Genomic DNA, 18,125 nt, shown 5'->3' with positions numbered 1-18,125 from the left:
ACAGGTTTTCGTGGGTCGGTCTATTGCTCGCGAGCAAGAATCATCTTCTCACGCTCATTCGTCCTCGACTTCAGATTGGCCTTGCTAGTGTGCTTGCGCACATTCTCCTCGCGTCTCTTAATAGCACCAAGTTCCTCACGCTTGATCTCACCAGCCTTCTTAACAGGCTTGGGCAGGTGGCGTTGCCGCTTGATGCGACGGATTTCGGGCATGTGGGAGTATCGCTTGATAAGTGCCTGGTCGTATTCGAGCTTGGTACGCTGACGAGCACTCTTGATACCGCTGCGGTCGGAGGCCTTGGCACGCCAGAGACGAACATTACCATCGTCCGACCCAGACAGCACATATTTGTTATCCGGTGTGAATTTGGCCGAGAAAACACTAGATTCATAATAAGTAAGATGTTTTTGAAAAATATTGTGATTTTCACATACCGTTGCATCCGCCCAGTGTGATAAATGTCACGAGAATGTCCACGTGCTCTGTCCCAGAGACGGATGGTCTTGTCGTAAGATGCCGTAACCAGTTCTTCACCTGTCGGGCTGAACTCGATATCCATGACAGCAGCCACGTGATCCTTCAGGACGTTCAGGGCGCGGTCGGTTTTTCTCATATCGAAGATGTAAGCGTTATGGTCCTCATTGGCCACAGCAAAGTTGAAGGCCTCCATTGGGTTCCAAGCGATGGCGTTCGAGGCCAACTTGAGAACCATCTTTTGCACTGGCGAAGATGTCCGCAGATCGTATAGGATGACTGAGCGATCAAGGGCAGTAGAGCCAAGAATCGAAGTTTCGGTTTGGTTGAATGCAAGCGAGGTGATTGTATCAACGCTAGTAGGCCAGTGCATAGTCTGCGATGGCGAGGATGAAGGTCGAGATAGGTCGTAGATGGAGATCATGTTTGAGGCAGCGGCAAATGCTGGATCGCTTCGGTGGTGCGACACACTGTTGAAGGCACCAGTGCCCAGATAGCTGGTCATGGGAGGTGCATCCGGTGAAGAGTTGTACGGGTCCCATAGTTTGATCGTCTTGTCGCTTGCGCATGACAGAAGTTTTCTGTCCGGGGTCCAGCAGACACCCTTGACCATGTTCTCATGTGCCTGAGTCTCCCAAACTTCTCCGCGAGTAGTCAAATCCCACACCTTCACCATACCATCACCACTGCCACTGGCAAATCGCTCCAGTGAGCCAGGATCCTTTGCCATGCTGTACACACCGTCCACGTGACCATCGCCCATTTGACACAAGAAAGGTGCGGCAAACATGCGCTGCATCTTAATGGCATTCAGAGCACGAGTGTACTCGCGAGCACGCTCGAATGGATGTTGAGACGGGTCGAGATTGCGCGACTGGCGGACGACGCCGGACCCGGGGGCCTGCTGCGACGCCGTAGAGCGAGAAAGTGCTTTGATTTTCTACCGAGAAATTAGTATCAAGATCAAAAAGGGGACATATGCCGTCCTAACTGACCATTTTGTGGTGGCGTATTGTATGCAAAGAAAATCCCGGGCGGAGCAACTTTTTTTTCTGTTGACGGGATGATTTGCTAAGCGGGCGGTGAGACCGGCGGCAGCTGCCAGCTTCCTAGCTCCCCGACTCACGCCTGGCCCAATCAACCTTCCTCTCATCATCCACCCTTGACGTCCCTACAACCCTTGAATTGCCGGTTTTCTGAGCTTCTATCATCACATCTCTCTCCACAATGTCCGCTGCCACCAAGGTGTCTCCGCGGATACAGGAGGTCCGGGACCTGGCGAAGCAGGACCCCTCGAAAGCCGCTAGCAGTTATCAGAAGATCCTCTCTGAAGGGCCAGGGTCCACAGAAGCCTCATCGCGAGACTATGAGCATGCATTGATTGGATTGGGCGAGCTGTATCGGGATGCGAAGAAGCCGCAGGAGATTGCGGACCTCATTAAGACCAGCCGAGACACCTTTTCGTCATTTGCCAAAGCAAAGACAGCGAAGCTGGGTAAGCGGCGTCATCAAAGCCTTGATATGACCATAACTAACCATTCTTCATAGTCCGTCAACTCCTTGATCTCATCAGCGGAATCCCCAACACCCTCGATCTTCAAGTCGCCGTCATCAATTCATGCATAGAGTGGGCCGTCGCCGAACGACGGTCCTTCTTGCGACAAAACCTCCAAGCCCGTCTCGTCGCGATTTACATGCAGAAGCAGACCTATTACGATGCCCTTACCCTCATCAACTCCCTTCTTCGTGAGCTGAAGCGCCTTGATGATAAGTTGATGTTGGTGGAAGTGCAATTGCTCGAGTCTCGTGTGTACCATGCCCTGGGCAACCAAGCCAAGGCCCGGGCTGCTCTCACAGCAGCACGAACATCAGCCGCGTCCGTTTACACTCCTCCCAATTTGCAGGCCAGTCTGGACATGCAGAGCGGTATGCTGCACGCCGAGGACAAAGACTTCAACACTTCTTACTCATACTTCATCGAGGCGCTGGAAGGATACAGCTCGCTCGACGAGGGCGAGCTTGCCACGGCCACTCTACAGTACATGCTACTGTGTAAGATTATGTTGAACCTGGTGGATGATGTGACCCAGCTGCTTGGCTCCAAACAGGCCCAGAAATACGCCAGTGCACGTCTGGAGGCCATGAAGGCGGTGGCCCGCGCCCACGCCAACCGTTCTCTGGAGGAATATGAGAAGGCACTATCAGACTACCGATATGAACTCGGCAGCGACACGTTTATCCGGAATCACCTTCGCCGCCTCTATGATGCCATGTTGGAGCAGAACCTGATCAAGGTCATTGAGCCTTTCAGCCGGGTGGAGCTGGACCACATTGCCAAGATGGTTGGTCTGGACGTCCAACAAGTGGAGCGCAAGCTATCTCAGATGATCCTCGACAAGGTGATCATCGGTGTATTGGATCAAGGCTCCGGGTGTCTGATTGTATACGATGAGACGGAACGTGATCAGGCCTATGATGCGGCGCTGGACACGATTGAGAAGTTGAGCAATGTGGTGGAAGGACTGTATACTAACCAGGCCTCGCTCCTGGAGTAGAGGGAATATCCGGGAATAGGATTATGCAATGATATTAGATCATGGGAACTAATGGATCTATCACGACCATCACTCTACCTCCCAACCCAAGCCGTACTACGTAAAATCCAGGCTATGCCAGTGCCGCGCTATGTAATCAAATATTTGAACCATGACAATCAAATAAATGGATTATATCCAACGATGTTATATGCTATTCTACTACTAACTAGTTCCAACTAGTTGTTCATGTTGTGGTAAACGGCTGTTCGCGACCTTCCGAATCGGGTAAGGCGGTAAAAGAATCGCGACCTCCCGTCGCCCTCGCTCGACCTCATCCTCCACCCAACTCCACGTCAGGAGCCCACTGCTTTCTGGATCGGCAATGAACGCTCCCATGCAGCCTAATTTTGCCCGGGGCTACCCCCCGACCGCCCAGCGGTCCCCAGCCGCGCCTCGTCGTCCCCCGGCGCCTGGTTAGCTCCCCTTACCCTTCCTTTCCATCCAGCCCCATCTAACGTCGTCTAGGCGCGATGCCCGTGCCAATGCCTCAACACGCTGTCAACCCTCAATATATGCCCGTGCAGCGCGCCATGCCGCACCCCAATGATGCTTCTCTGCGCCGCAGTCGCAAGCCAACCGACAAGAATATCCCTGACGGAATTGAGGAAGTCATTATCGGCGAAGGTGTCGAGCAATACAAGAATCTTCGCGACTTGGAGAAGCGATTGGATGCCGCCGTCGTACGCAAGCGATTAGACATCCAGGACTCCATCAGCAAGACCGTCAAGAAATATCGAACAATGCGCATCTGGATCACCAACACCGTCGAGAGCCAACCCTGGCAGGACGCCGGCAGCACTCCCGGATCAGGTCGGTATAAAGTGCGCATCGAAGGCCGCCTCTTAGATGATGACAGCGACCCTACCGTCCCAGAGAATGATGAGGAAGCTTCCACAGGCGCTGGTGGTGACGCGATGGACCAGGACAAAGATGAAGAAGACAAAGAGAAGTCCGAGGCGAAGAAACAATCCCAGCGCTTCTCTCACTTCTTCAAGACCATCACTGTCGATTTCGACAAGCCAGCCACTGCTGTTCCCGAAGAAGTCAAGCCGATCACCTGGAACAAGCCTCAGGTACCACCAAACGCGCCCTCTTCCCCGCCAAACGCCGAATTTGATAGCATTCAGTTTTCGCGCGGATCGCAAGAGAACTTGAACGTCACAGTCAACCTTGTACGGGATGAGACTCCAGAGCGGTATAAGCTGAGCAAGGAGCTGGCTGAAGTGCTCGATGTCGAAGAGGAGACTCGCAGCGGAATTGTGCTCGGGATCTGGGACTACATTCGCGCAATGGAGCTGCAAGAGGATGAAGAGAAGCGCCAGGTGCGCTGTGACCACCGTCTTCGTTCGGTAAGCAAAAATCTTAGCAGGAACTATTCTATACCCCTAATCTCGTTTGTCTAACGTTCCTTAGATCTTTGGCCGCGAAACAATGTTCTTCCCTCAAATCCCAGAGAGCATTGGGCCTCACACCAGCCCTATGGACCCGATCAAGCTCCCCTATACCATCCGCGTCGACGAGGAATTCCACAAGGAACCTACCCCCACCATCTATGATATCCGTGTTGCCGTGGAAGATCCGCTGCGCACCAAGATGATGGCGCTGACGCAGAACCCCAAATACACCGCTGGCATGCGGCAGATCGCCTCGCTGGACGACCAAGTCGCTCTCATCGTCCAAGCGCTCACTCACTCCCACGCACGCCACTCGTTCTACACAGCCTTGAGCAAGGACCCCGTGGCCTTCCTCCGTCGCTGGGTCAACTCTCAGCGCCGTGATCTCGAGACAATCGTTGGAGATTCCGCCGATTCAAACGGCCCGGAGTTCCGCCGGGGAGGCACGAACAGCGCATGGGAGACACCCGTTGCGAAGGACGCTGTGCGGTATATGCTGGCCAAGCCTGAAGCTGCTAGGTAGAGTTTCTGTTGCTCCGGCTAAGCAGATTCACATAGTGTTGGTTGTATTTTGATTCCTTTAGGGGCGCTTATGCGGTGTTTGGTCTGGTGTAGCTAGGGTATGTAAGGCATGGTTAATTCATTTCAAAATCTGAGGTTCATGGCATATTTCATAATTACTATTTATTTATTCTCTTGATTTGACTTCAAATTTCGTAGGAAGTCGAGCAAACGAGGGGAAACGGCGGAGGAAGGGACATAGTACCTAGGGGACAAGCAGATTCAATCCTCCTGCCAATCGAATATCTGCTCCTTGGAAACGCGAGGGCGATGCATGGTCCGCTGTACACTATCAAAGGTCCCGCTGGCACTGGGAAATCCTATGCAATATTGGCGCTCGCCATAATAGACCTAGATGGCGATAAATTCAACTTCTATACACAGTCAGGACATCCCCGGGAACGGATAGTGCTCACTGTTCATCAACAGGCACAAGTCCAGCCAGGAAAACCCCAAATTATGCAATAAGAATATAAGGCGCCAGGTTATTATTATGACTATAACAAACTCAGTTGCTAACGATACCACCTATCAAGGCCACGGATATGTACCAAAAGAACTTCCCGAATTCGCAGCCTCGGATCATACACGCCCATACGGACCATATTGAGAAGCAAGTTGGGACAAAGGCTTATTTCAAGAATCATGCCGGCAAATCTGTTCAACATCATCTCCTCGCCGCTGCCAACCCCGGGAATAAACTGATCCAACACTACTCTCTCACCAAGCCCAACACCGTTTCTGCATTTGAAGATGTGTCTGACCTAGGACTCAAGTAAATCAGTACGCCCCTCAGTGCAGCTATACTTGGTGTGACAGGAAGGATCCCAGGTAGCCCATGAGCTATCCCTGGTCTAGGTCCATACCACAGTTTTGACGCTTTCTTGGAAGAACCGTCAGCTCAGTAAATTTAAGACAGAGGAAGAGGCAGCCTTTCGACTAAAAGACTCCTACTGAACTACAAAAGCACGAATCCCGCCACTTGTTCTGAAGGCGAAAACACAAGATGTCCCATCTGCGTGACGACAGCGACCATGCCGGTGCTCACTCTGACCAAATCAACGACCCTGCGGAGGGCAATGATGAATGGTGATAAACCCAAAGTATTCGGTGACGCCTGTATAGGGAAGAAGACAGTTGAGTTTGCTCCATCGAGACCTCTGCCACCTACACCTACTGCCCTCTCTTATTTTTAGCTAGCAGATAGCAGATCAATCAAAGTTACCTTATCCACTATTTAGCTCCGCTGCTATGTTTTAGCCCATTATAGCTAGCCTAACTCGATAGGCTTGCCTTTCGCGCAGGCCCAAAATCTAGGGAATCCAAGAACTTGAACCCATGGGGATAACGTTAATACGGTGGCTCTAGGGGGGACCCGTTCTGGCCCACTTTGCTGGTAGTATCTGGAACTTGAAGCGCGGCGTTCAACTTTGGGCAAGTTTGAGGCTTCCCAAGTGAACTTGACTTGAACTTAGATGTGGTCTCGTACCCACCTAGTCTGGGCACTCGAACCGTCGAAAGTACTCAGGCTATATTTCCTCAAATTTTTGAGAAAAGAGGTAGTGTTCTGGAGAAACAACTAGAAGCGCCTCAGTCCGATGGCTCTCATAATTTTCTCCGTTTCCGGTTAGATTGTGTTCTCCCCGCAATTAACCTTCCTGTGATATAAACCCGATCAAAGACCTATTATGTACCCACATCTACCAATAGAAGACATTTGAACCTTGGAAGTTGACACATAGTACTAGTAGTATACCTAGGTACTTTGGTAGGTATAAATATTTCCAACACTACCTCTTACCGTGCTTGCAGAAATTCAAGTTGAACTCGCTTCATGAAATATATTCAACTATCCGTTGCCGAGGTGCTTTCCAAGGTTTCTCATATATTTGAATTGGAAGCCCGAATCGATCAGGATGAAACCTACTTCAACTGAGTGGACACATGTCCCTGCGCCAGCCGCCCCAATCGACCCCTCATACAAACCAAAGAAAAACATAGTGACTGTTCCTGCGACCGCATCAGTGGACTATATTCTAGGTGTCATTGCCCGGGATGGAGGTGTGATAATCAGCGATTTGGTCTCAGAGGACAAAATGGCCACGATTGAAGAGGAATTGAAATCCTGGAAAGAAAATCAACCTGTCCAAGCAGCGAACGACACAAGATCTGGCGACGCTTTTCACATTATCCCGTCTCAAACTACTCTCATCCCAGGTCTGGTCGGAAAGTCCGACGCCGTCTCTGAGATCTGCGAGCATCCATTGTTAGATAGTCTTCGGGAAAATATTCTGCTCGAGAAATACACCGTATATCGCGAGGATTGGGTAGAGCCCATCAGGATCGACCCTTTGCTTAGCCTGAGTCTCTCTATGAATATTGGGTATGGGGCTCCCAGACAACGTCTTCATCGAGATGATAATATCCATCGCATCCGGCACTCTGGGCATGAGGATTGGAGTTTCGAGAGCGTTAGTCAGTTTGGCTGTTTGATTGCCGGTTGCGATGTTACCAGAGAAAATGGTGCGACGATGTTCGTCCCCGGGAGTCATAAATGGAACGATCACCGCATGGCGACGGTGGATGAAGTCTGTTTTGCTGGTAAGAGTGCATCCGTCTCTTAAAATGTTGCATTTACTAACTTCCTGTTACCTGTGACCAGAGATGCAAGCCGGCTCTGCTTTAATCTTCCTTGGATCTGCTTTCCACGGCGGGGGTCACAACTCTGTCCCAGGCTCAGTTCGCACTATGTATAGCCTGTTCTTTGTACGGGGGATTTACAGAACTGAAGAGAATCAGTTTTTGACGGTGCCCCGTAACAAGCTATTGAAGATGAGTCCGAAGATGTTGCAGCTTCTAGGCTATACAAAGCCTTCGATGGCCATGGGACTTGTCGACAATAGGAGCCCTGACGAGGACGTGGATGGAATCTTACAGAGACTAATGTTGTAGTTAGATCGAGGAATGCATTGTTCATCTATATTGATATGATATCTTTCGATATCGATCTTTTCAGGTTCAGACTTACCCACCGTATTGGATACAGTGCTGCCAGGTATGTAAGTTAATTACACATCGGCTTTGGAAGCAGGGTCTTTCTCGATGTACTACCAGTAGGTAGGTATACTATGCTCTCTCCGGATCTAAGAGAATCCTTTCCAGTGCCAATCTGATCATAAGGTTGATATTGAATGCAAGGGCCACCATTTTCGACATTTCAATAGGATTGTCATTAAGCATGAGATATGTACGGTTGTATGCTATAGCAAAGACACAAAGCTCAAGCACTCATCGACCCCCAAAGCGTATGAAACAAATAGAAAATATCACAAGAACACCAACAAGGCCGTAAACACTCAATGCCACCCCAAAGGGCATACTGGCACCGAGTTCACCACGAAAAGTCTTCACTTGCGAGGTCAATTGAATGGGCCATAGATTATATCAAAAGCGACGGTGTACAGCCGAGACACTGGTTAAAAGCAAATGCCTCCAATGCTGCCACCTAACCCTTCTATTCTACCAGGTCTATCTCCTCAAGATCCGGGAAGAGGCACCTTGGCGACCAACTCGGCCCTGCGCCGGCGCAGTTCCTCCCCGAATCCCGCGTCGATTGCCGTGGAGATTTGTTCCGGGGTAAGTCCCAGCTCTCCCCGTCCACCTTCCTGCTCCTCGAGCTTGGCAGCCGCTTCAAGGATAATGTCCTGTGGGATATTCTCCTTGAGCTCTTTGAGATCGCCATCCTGTGCATCCTTCTTCCTCTTATTCTCCTCCTTCTCTGGGGCGGGAGGTGTACGGAACCGCTTAAGAACCGTCTCCACCATCTTGGAGAACCAGAAGTAATTCAGGAAATTCAGGATCAGATTAGACCCGACATAGGTCACAACCAGCCAAGTCGGCACGCCAGATGCCGTGAAGTCACTGAAGCGGGCGATTTCCGCGTTGGCACGTGCACATGTCTCGTCAAGGCACATGGTTCCGGAATCTGGGCGGAAAACGTTTGCGTTGACTGTGGTTGGGGTTTGTAGAGGGGATGATGCGGCGGACCAGGTTTGTTGTAAAGCGTTCCACATGTCCATGTAGACAATGACTGATTGCCATGTACCCCAGACGAGACGGCAGCAGAAAAAGACCGAGAGGAGAAGCATGCCGTTGTACCATTGAGTGCGACTGCCAGTCATTTCGATTTTGTCAAGGAACCAGTGGATATTGAGGAATGGGCTGGAAAGCTCGTAGAGGATAAAGACGGGGGCGTAGTAGTTGACGAACGGTCTCTGGTTAATCATTCAAATATTAGAAATGTGTCTTTCTTTGTAGATGCGCAAAGGCACAGCTGGGCGGGTATTCCACTCACAAAGCCGAGACTGAATACCCAGAGAGCGGCAACGGCATGGAACAATAAGCCAATACCGAACATATTGATATGAACGACGCTAACAATCAGGTCATAGATGAAGTATCCAACCGCAAGTGCTTGGATCAAACCGCAAGCACCTGTGTAGCCGAAGACACGCTCACCAGTCGACATCTGGCTGCGCTCGGTATCAGCGAACATGATCCACAACGCAGCAACGTTGATCAAAACACTCTGGACCAAAGAAACGACATGAATATCCCAGTTGAGCCTGGTCCGGGCATTCAGCTTGGGGTAGTGCTTCGGGAAGAGGATCGGCGACAACCATGGCGACAAGAACGAGTGGATGAACTGGTAAAAGGCGAAGGCGAGAATAACTTCATGGATGTGGTCAGGGAGGGTTGGGCTGCTCAGAGAGAGGGCATAGGGCTCGACCAAATTCCGCAGCCATGCTGGAGGGGGGCCGAGGGGGTCCAGCATCGTGGGATGCGGTCGAGCAGCTTATCACCCGATGTGGGGAGCTCGGATGGCCGGTAGTGAGGTGGTGGATAACTATGCAAGGGAGAAATGAATATGCCCCAAATCTACCATGAAGCTGACGAGCACACTGGATGGCCTCCTTTCACTGCACAGAAGGATCCATGGGTGACGAGGAGGCTAAAGAAAAGGGTCTCAATGTAGCTCCGGAGGAGGCGGCCTCGGCACAAGCCTGAGGCAGCAACATTCGTTGGGACATCACCTGACCACCTGCCTATCATGGCAGGTGACCACGGTCACAAGGAATACCTTAAGGTGTACAACTAAGAATTTTGATTTTTCTACTGGATGACTACAGAAGATGACAATGAGAAGTGACGTTGAGGAATGTTCATTAATTGACATAAAAGGGAAATCATACAGAGTCTTAATAACAGAAAAACAGTAACACACAGGTGGTATATGAAAAGGAAACAGAAACAGAACAGAGGAAACCCAAACTCCCGATCATCATGCCGAAACAAACAAAATAAATAACATTATGTGGAAAGCGCAGTCTCCGTGCCCAGGCCACTATCAGTGGGTGGCTCCAGCAGCTTCAACACCTGCGCTTCCATCTGAGAAGCAGTGTCTGAGATGTCTCTGTCCACGAGATCCTGCAACTCATCATCGTCGAGCTCTTCCTTAGAGTCGTCATTTTCTTGGTCGTCATCCCCTCGAGCAGTATGGGCATCATCTGACTCTCCTTCAGACTCAGATGCTCTGTCGGACTCATCATGCTCGTCATAGTTGGAGTGCTCATCGGCATCGTCTCCGCCGACTGAGCTCTCGGCAATTTGAGTGTGACCATCGGTCGTGCTGCTCATGCCACTGGTTCGTCGATCAGTCGAGGCCACACTTTCAGTCACGCCAGTCACCACGCTATCGGTGACGGTTCCGGCGTAGCTGGACTTGCGCTCCGTGCCCGCATAGCTGGTCCGACGTTCAGTTCCAGCGTCGCTCTCGGGCTCGCTGGCAGGCTCATCCTCTTCCCGGAAGGGTTCATTTTCTTTGTCGGCAATAGACACTCGGCCGGCCCAGGAGGACTTGCGTAGCGAAAAGTTGGATTTAACAGAATGGCTGCGCTTGAGGTTCGCGAGACCGCCGTTGCCACTAGCTTGACGGTCCACTCCTCGGTTGCCTGTAACATGACTCAAACTCAGGATGCGGCGCTCCTTTCCAATATTTGGCTGGACAGGAGAAGCTGCAGCGTTGAGGTTGTTTGACAGCCCACGCTTCAAGGCCATACCAACGCCATTACCGAGAAGGCTGCGGGGATCCTTTGACTCTCGGGCAGTAGAGGCGACGCTAGTCACACTAGGACTACGTGCGCCGGCGCGAGAGCTGCGTGCACTCCGGTTGCGTCTGAGATTCATTTGGCTGCCGGTGGAGCGGCTGAGCAACACAGTGCGGGCATGGTCCAGAACACCCTCCAAGATGCGCTTCTCAAGACCATCTGCGCGGTCCTCCATCTGTTGCATCTCTTCATGGCGAATCTCAAGAGCAGTTTCGAGACCGGATACTTCCTTGCTCAGCTTCATGTTCTGCTTAGCAATATCATCCTTCTCGGACTGCAGCGTCTGGATCATCTTCAATAGTGAGTCCTTCTCCTCGTGCAAACCGACAATCTCCGCTTCAACTTGTTCTCGCTGGGCCACTCTTCGCTCAAGAGCAATCGCAGCATCCTCAGCTTCCCGTCGCTTTCGTTCGGTATCCTCGGCGACAATAGCGGACTGAGCGGCAAACATCTCGTTCATCTTGCGAGTGTTCTCCATGATATCCTTGTGCATCTCGTCAAGCTTCATCATCTGAGTGACAGAATGCTCGTCGGACGCAGTGGGCTCCGGCCGGCTAAGCAGGGCATCCAGCTTTTCATGCAGCGAGCTGTTGTCGTTGGCAGCGTGATCCAGAAGTTGATCCAGCTTGGCATAAATCTCATCCTTGGGACCCGCACTCTGGTCCAGAGCTCGGTCAAGCTTATCATGAAGCTGATCGTTCTTTGAGTGTTCCAGGAGGGTATTGAGGACATCGTGAATCTTTGTGTTCTTGGCGTGTTCGAGAATATCGTTCAGCTTGCCGTGTACAGGATCGTCCTCGAGGTCGCGGCTGGTTTCCGGAGGAGGCATAAGAGCGGGAAGCATGCTTGGAATGTTGTTCGGTAGAGCAGATAGCTCAGTCCTGAAATCGTCGGCAGACTTCTGCGAGTGATCGTAGTGCTGGCTGACGACTGTCAAGATTTGCTGAACGGTTTCGAGAATCTGAGGGTTGAATTCGAGTAACTTGCTTTCAACCCGCTCAGTGGCAGCAGCAGCTCTCTCGTTTTCAGTCCGCGACTGCTCTTGTTGTGACTTGACTTCATTGTGCATCTCCTCCATTCGGTTGTAAGACTCATCAACCTTGCCGAACAGGGCCTTTGTGTCTTCGCCGATGCTCTCGCAAGTCTGGTTGACATTGTCTCCCATGGCACCGATGACTAGCTTGATATCCTCAGCAAGAGACCTCGTGGTCGTGACAGCCTCGGCATGGGCCAAATCGCGCTCCTCGGTCTCGGAAAATTTTGAATGAAGGGAGTTATGAGCATCTTCGTACTTGGCCATGACCTCTCCGATCTTCTCGTCAATCTTGGTACCAAGTTCCACGATAATAGCAGCCCGAATCTCATCATGCTTAACCATAGCCGCAGCATCTCGCTCCTCCTGGTCCAGCTTGCTGGCATTCTCCTCGCCATGAGCACGCTCAAACTCCCGGTTAATGAGGTCGGTGAGCTCCTTCATGCTTTCGACGGTGCTGAAATTTTCGGCGGAGAGGGCAAGGCCTTCCAAGAGCTGCTTGAGCTCAGCGAGGCCCTCGCTGCTTCCATCGAGCTTGCTCTTGAGCTCATCACCGAGCTCACCAACGACAAGCTTAGCCTCATCAATCTTTTCAAATAAGCCGGCATGTTCAGTCTTCCGAGCATCAAACCCTTGCGCAGTCATGTCGTTGTTTGCCTCCATCTTCTCCTGGAAGTCGGTGACGAGGGCCTGCAGCTGTTGGACTTCTTCCTTGGTTGGAAGAGTCTCGGCATCAGGGATTTTCAGCTCATCAATCTGTGACTTGACCTCAAAGACCATTGCCTCGACGGTCTGCAAGTCAGACTTCAGGAGTTTGTCAGAGTCGGCGTTCTCTTCGATTTCGCGTTCTCCTTCCTCGCCTTCTTTAGTCTTGCCTTTAAGTTCATCTAAAGCAATCCAAACATCCTTGATCAAACCCTCCAAGGTGCCCATGTCAGATTTCGTGGGTGCTTCGGCCTCCATACGAGAGGACAATTCAGTAATGGTGTCTTTGGCTTCGCGGATCATGGCCTCGAGGGTGCCAATATGCTCAGATGTAGCAATTTGATCAGGAGCGGGGAAGACGATCTCCTCGATCTGAGTCTTGGTGCTAATTATGAGATGCTCAATACCCTCGATATCCTCCTTGCGGACTTGGCCTTCTTGAGAATCGCGGGCAGCGCTCATCTCGGCGATAACAACCTGGACCTCCTGAATACCAACAAGAACCTCATCAAGATGAGCCTTCTTCAGCGCATCTTCAGCAGGCTCTGGCTCGGGTGCTCGGGGTGTTGAGTCAATAGATTCAACCTTGTCTTGGAGTTGGGTGATGAGGGTTTTCAGTCCTTCGATGTCGGTACCCAGGTTTGGTTGGTCGGCAAGCATAAGCTCGCCACCACGAGCGGTGCTGGCATCGTCGGCTTCTCTCTGGGATTGCCGAATGGAGTCAATGTCAAGCTTGAGGTCAGCAAGGCCGTCCTTGATGGTATCGAGGACCTCAGCGGTGTCGAACTCGGCGGGCTTCTCCAGGAGTTTCTTGAGGTCATCTTTGATGGTGTCGATGCCGTCATTGAATGCGTCGAGCAGCTCACCGGTGGCAGACATCATGCTCTCGCCTCCATCCTTCCGGTTAAGAGTCTCTTCACGGATACTCTCCAGGTGTTCACGGACAGCGGCAATGATCTCCTCCTTATCGGAGCTAGGCTCGGATCGAACAAGGCTAGAATCCATACGCTCGCGGATATTTTCGAACTCTTCGCGAATACTACTGGCAACCTGATCGTTTCCGGCATTTGCCTTATGTTGGTCTGAGAGTTCTCGGATGGCGTCCAGAATTTCGTCCTTGTCACCTGCGGTGGTATCACGAACAACCATGTTCACGATCGTACCACGAAGATGTTCGAACTCCTTTTCCATGGCGTCTAGTAGCTCTGGCGTATCGGGGTTGCCGCGGGACTCATTAGACAAGGAGGCCTCGGTGATTGTCTTCTCCATGTCGGCTTGGAGGAGTCGGAAGCCCTCCTTGACGGTATCGATGATCTCAAGTTTGCCGGCCTCATCGGGGGTGGCTCCGACATGAGCTTCAATTTCCTTTCGAACCACGTCAAGACCATCCTTGATGGCATCTAGGACTTGCTCGGTGTCTCTGCCATTGGCCGCGGAATATTGCTTGAATTCCTCTTTCATGCCATCAACAACATCCTGCAGGCGGTCCATAACTTGATCGCCAGCATTCGCGTTTGCGGAGCTGTTCACTTCATGGAGCCCGGCAGTGATTGCCTCCATTAAATCATCTTTGTTGAGTTCGATCTCACGAGTCATAGTATTAGCGTTCTCCATCCCCTCCACAACTGCTTGGAAGACATCCTCGCGGGTGATTTGAGGACCGACACTGGTACTCAGGGCGGATTTATCTGCCTCGCTTGAGTTGTGAAGGCCTTCAGAAATGGCGTCTAAAATTTCTTCTCGGGAAAGCGAAGACTGGATGTTCGCGATCGCCGAGTCCTGATCCTTGCTGGAATTTTGGAGTCCGTCAGCGATTGCCTCCAATATCTCTTCGCGTGAAACAGAAGGTTGTATATTGGCAAGTGCTGTGTCTTGATCTTTGCGTGAAAGTTCAATTCCGTCAGCAACGGCGCTGATTATGTCTTCACGAGAGATGCTGGGTTGAACAGCAGTGCTAAGAGCGGCCTGTTGGGAATCGAAGGCATCATTCACAGCATTAATCACATCCCCCCCTAGAAACGCGAGGTTCTTCCATATCCTTGGCGGCTGTGAAATGGGCCTCCAAGCCATCGGAGACTGCGCTGACGATCTCATCCCGGCCGAGGCCAGAATCGAAAGACTCCTTACTGATCATGCTTTGGGTGGCCATGGATCCAGTCACTGCATTCAGGATCTCATCACGGAGAGAGTCTAGATGTTCCATATGATCATCATTGAAGCCTCGAGGAGCTTCCTTTTCGGTGGCATGTTGCGAAAGGGCATGAAGAATCTCGTCACGAATGTTGTTGAGGTGGTCCATATGCTCCTCATCCAAGCCTCGGGAAGCTGGCTTCTCGATAGCTTGCATCGCCACGGCACCAAGGATTTCATCTTTAATGGAATGGAAGAGATTGATGTGTTCCTCATCCAAACCCCGTGAGTCTGGTCTCTCGGCAGCGTGCATCGCAACGGCGTGGAGAATTTCGTCCTTGATCGCGTGAAATTGGTTGAAGTGCTCGTCGTCAAAGCCATGAGAAGCAGGCTTCTCTGCGGCATGCATGGCAACAGCACCCAGAATCTCATCTTTCATGGAATTCAAGTGATTGGCATGGTCTTCATCTAAGCCTCGTGCCGTGGGCTCTGGCTTCTCCAGACATTCGCGGATTGTCAAAATGATTTCGTCGCGAGTTATAGAGGGAGGGTGTTCAATGGGTGGAGGGCTGAAGTTTTGCATGCCGGTGTTGACCGCGTCGAGGACCTGGTCGTAGGTAATGGATTGCTCATGTTGTGGTCGGTAGTCCCTAAGGCCCTCTGACAGACAATCCAAGATCTCATCTCGTTCCAGGCCGAAGTTCTGTAACTCGATCTCGGGTTTATAGGTTTCCCAAGCCTCGCGAACAGTGTCAAGGATGTCCTCCTTCTCCATTATAGATCCATGAGGCTCCGCCGCCTGGGGCTGGGGGAGCTCAAGCTCATCAAGAGCTTTCTTGACCACAGAATAGATAGAAGCCAGACTCATGGTGGATTGGAAATCAGATAACGCGGAAGAGGTCTGACGACTTTCTTCGACAGTAGCAGCCAGCTGCTCCTGGAGGGTTTGCAGGCTCTCGTGGACGATGTCAGAAATTTCTTCCGCACTGGGAGGCTGAGGCTTCTCTTGATCATCGATAGCTCGGCTCGATTCGACGGTCTCAAGCTTCCTAGCCAGGTCACGTCCCATTCCGAGTACCTCGCCGCGCAATTCACGCACAAGGCTCTTAACGCCATTCGTCATACCACCTCCTTCAATGACGCTGTTCTTAACGCTTCTCAGAATGGCCATCATGTCCTCCTCGTCCGATGGGGATCGGTTCACATCGCCCTTGGCGAGATTGAGAGCTTGCACGGTAGCGCTGGGATCCATAGAGCCCGTAGACAGAGATCGCGTTCCTTGGGTGTTGGTTTCGTTCGGAGAAGTGCTGTTGATGGCCTGCATCGAACGCACAAGAGCTCTGCTAGAGGGGTCCTCTTTCACAATATTAAGGATTTCCTCGAGCATATTGGTTACCTTCTTATCGGCATCCTGATCAGAGACTGATGAAGCTGGACGTGTCTTGATTTCATCCACAAGTTCCAAAAGTCTCTCCTCGCCCTCCTTTGTGGCCATCTCGCGAAGAACCTTTTCGAGCAAGGCAATGCTGGCAGAGCCGTCGGAGCAAATGGGTCCCGGGGAACCGCAAAATTCTCGATCGTAGCTGCTGAAAGGATTGGGGCTCGGCATGCGTGGCACGGAGTAGCTTCTTTTGGAGTTGGGAGAACTATCCGGTTCACTTGGGTTAATGCCTTCACGGGGTTTCAAGAAAGCTTTGAGATCAGACCTTAGGCCATCATTATCCAACAACTTTGATGTGAGATTCGAAGTCAGCTGCTTCAGGCTCACCCTAATATCTTCGTCTCGGGCATTCGTTGCGGCTTTCAGGCTAACGAGATCGGTGGCATTGTCCTTACTTCGTCGGCTCAGATTGGACATCTCACGCTGCAAACTGCTCGCAATCTCGGTGAGGCTCAGGATTTGCGATTCAAGTGAGCCCATGGTGGGAGTCGCGCGCTCGGTTTGAGGTGGCTCAGCGGATGCAGTGATCATTTTGGGGGCTTTGGAGGGCGATGGAGGGTCATTTTCTGGTAGCTGCATATTCTGAAGTGCTAGCATTGTTGCGGAGGGGGGGGGTGTTTTCGCCCAAGATGGGCTTCGACAAATATCGGTTCGAGATATAACTGGGAAGCTCCCGTTCAGCAGGACGGGTTGGAGGTGAGCCAGCAGACTTGTTTGTGTCCTGGAGCTTGCTTGCGGGGTCAACAATTGTTGCTCGTAGAGGACGCTCTGGTGATCGGTTTTCGAGGTAATTCAAAAACTCCGAGCGAGTGTCACCCTTGGTGTCGGCAGGTGGTAGAGACTGCATGCGCTTGTGATAATGGCCCTTGACCAGCTGTCGCTCAGGTGAACCGGACTTGGGCATTGAATTTGTTGTGTAGGAGCTCGGAGCGTTCTCGCTCGGCCTATCTGTGAATTTGGCAGCGATAGCCTGAACATTGGGCGACACATTGGATTTTGTCACAGGGCTCATTGAGCGAGGATTTAAAGGTAGTGGCGGAGGAGCGCGTTCAGGATCAGAACTGTCCCACCTGCGCGAGCGACGCTTTAGCATCCTCTTCCAGTCGTTCATGGTAGGTATTTGGTTGGTAGAATAATAAGATGAATCACGTACATTGGAACAGAGAGGCGACCAGAGTCGGTATGAGAGCCCTGATGCCGAACAAGCTCCCGATCACGGGAAGATACGTCCCGATCTTGGGACGGCATGGTGTGTTATTGTCGTGGAGAAGAAGTCGAGATGTCTCAGTGAGGTATTGGCAAGGATATGGGAATAGGAATGTAGTTCAAGTTTGGAGAATGCGTAATAGGATCAAAACAAGGTCGTCAAAGGCATAACAAGCTCGCAGAGGAGAGCAGAGCAAAATTCGCTGAAAACACAAAGTGCAAAAGACGGTGTAAAAGTCTCGATCAAACCGGGAGATCAACTTGATAAGAAGTAAACAGGTGGAGAGTGGAGGGAGCCACGAACAAGACCGGGGACCACTACGGACCACTACGCGGCCTACACATCACATGTGGGCCCTAGCAACGGGTAACTACGACCGTCGCCATGTAAACATTGGAAGGCGGTGACGTCGGGCA

General features: G+C 51.5%; 7 protein-coding genes across 7 annotated transcripts; 4 read left to right on the top strand and 3 right to left on the bottom strand.

Moving 5' to 3' along the window:
• Nucleotides 1-20: 20 nt before the first annotated feature.
• Nucleotides 21-1,472, bottom strand: N7533_002684 (rRNA-processing protein SOF1; the record flags this gene model as incomplete). The annotated part of the gene is made up of 3 exons (XM_057099334.1): nt 21-381; nt 435-1,414; nt 1,470-1,472. 3 exons carry the CDS (start codon nt 1,470-1,472, stop codon nt 21-23), a joined length of 1,344 nt encoding a protein of 447 aa, XP_056964470.1.
• Nucleotides 1,473-1,701: 229 nt separating this feature from the next.
• On the top strand, nt 1,702-3,029 carry N7533_002683 (proteasome regulatory particle lid subunit RPN6; the record flags this gene model as incomplete). The annotated part of the gene is made up of 2 exons (XM_057099333.1): nt 1,702-1,969; nt 2,023-3,029. The coding sequence occupies 2 exons, from the start codon at nt 1,702-1,704 to the stop codon at nt 3,027-3,029; spliced, it is 1,275 nt and encodes a 424-aa protein (XP_056964469.1).
• Nucleotides 3,030-3,257: 228 nt separating this feature from the next.
• Nucleotides 3,258-4,988, top strand: N7533_002682 (SWIB/MDM2 domain-containing protein; the record flags this gene model as incomplete). The annotated part of the gene is made up of 4 exons (XM_057099332.1): nt 3,258-3,265; nt 3,369-3,484; nt 3,537-4,420; nt 4,485-4,988. 4 exons carry the CDS (start codon nt 3,258-3,260, stop codon nt 4,986-4,988), a joined length of 1,512 nt encoding a protein of 503 aa, XP_056964468.1.
• Nucleotides 4,989-5,571: 583 nt separating this feature from the next.
• Nucleotides 5,572-5,805, top strand: N7533_002681 (uncharacterized protein; the record flags this gene model as incomplete). Its single annotated transcript, XM_057099331.1, has 1 exon — nt 5,572-5,805. The coding sequence occupies one exon, from the start codon at nt 5,572-5,574 to the stop codon at nt 5,803-5,805; it is 234 nt and encodes a 77-aa protein (XP_056964467.1).
• Nucleotides 5,806-6,942: 1,137 nt separating this feature from the next.
• On the top strand, nt 6,943-7,978 carry N7533_002680 (phytanoyl-CoA dioxygenase family protein; the record flags this gene model as incomplete). Its single annotated transcript, XM_057099330.1, has 2 exons — nt 6,943-7,627; nt 7,689-7,978. The coding sequence occupies 2 exons, from the start codon at nt 6,943-6,945 to the stop codon at nt 7,976-7,978; spliced, it is 975 nt and encodes a 324-aa protein (XP_056964466.1).
• Nucleotides 7,979-8,562: 584 nt separating this feature from the next.
• On the bottom strand, nt 8,563-9,860 carry N7533_002679 (TLC domain-containing protein; the record flags this gene model as incomplete). Its single annotated transcript, XM_057099329.1, has 2 exons — nt 8,563-9,300; nt 9,381-9,860. 2 exons carry the CDS (start codon nt 9,858-9,860, stop codon nt 8,563-8,565), a joined length of 1,218 nt encoding a protein of 405 aa, XP_056964465.1.
• A 536-nt stretch (nt 9,861-10,396) lies between these two features.
• Nucleotides 10,397-17,750, bottom strand: N7533_002678 (uncharacterized protein; the record flags this gene model as incomplete). The annotated part of the gene is made up of 4 exons (XM_057099328.1): nt 10,397-14,896; nt 14,952-17,092; nt 17,166-17,572; nt 17,656-17,750. The coding sequence occupies 4 exons, from the start codon at nt 17,748-17,750 to the stop codon at nt 10,397-10,399; spliced, it is 7,143 nt and encodes a 2,380-aa protein (XP_056964464.1).
• Nucleotides 17,751-18,125: the final 375 nt, after the last annotated feature.

The sequence above is a fragment of the Penicillium manginii genome (genome assembly GCF_028828005.1).
Source record: "Penicillium manginii strain IBT 31320 chromosome Unknown utg000002l:1.0-5564898.0:1.0-5567710.0, whole genome shotgun sequence".
Classification (NCBI taxonomy): Eukaryota; Fungi; Ascomycota; class Eurotiomycetes; order Eurotiales; family Aspergillaceae; genus Penicillium; species Penicillium manginii.
This window is presented reverse-complemented; position numbering and strand designations above follow the sequence as displayed.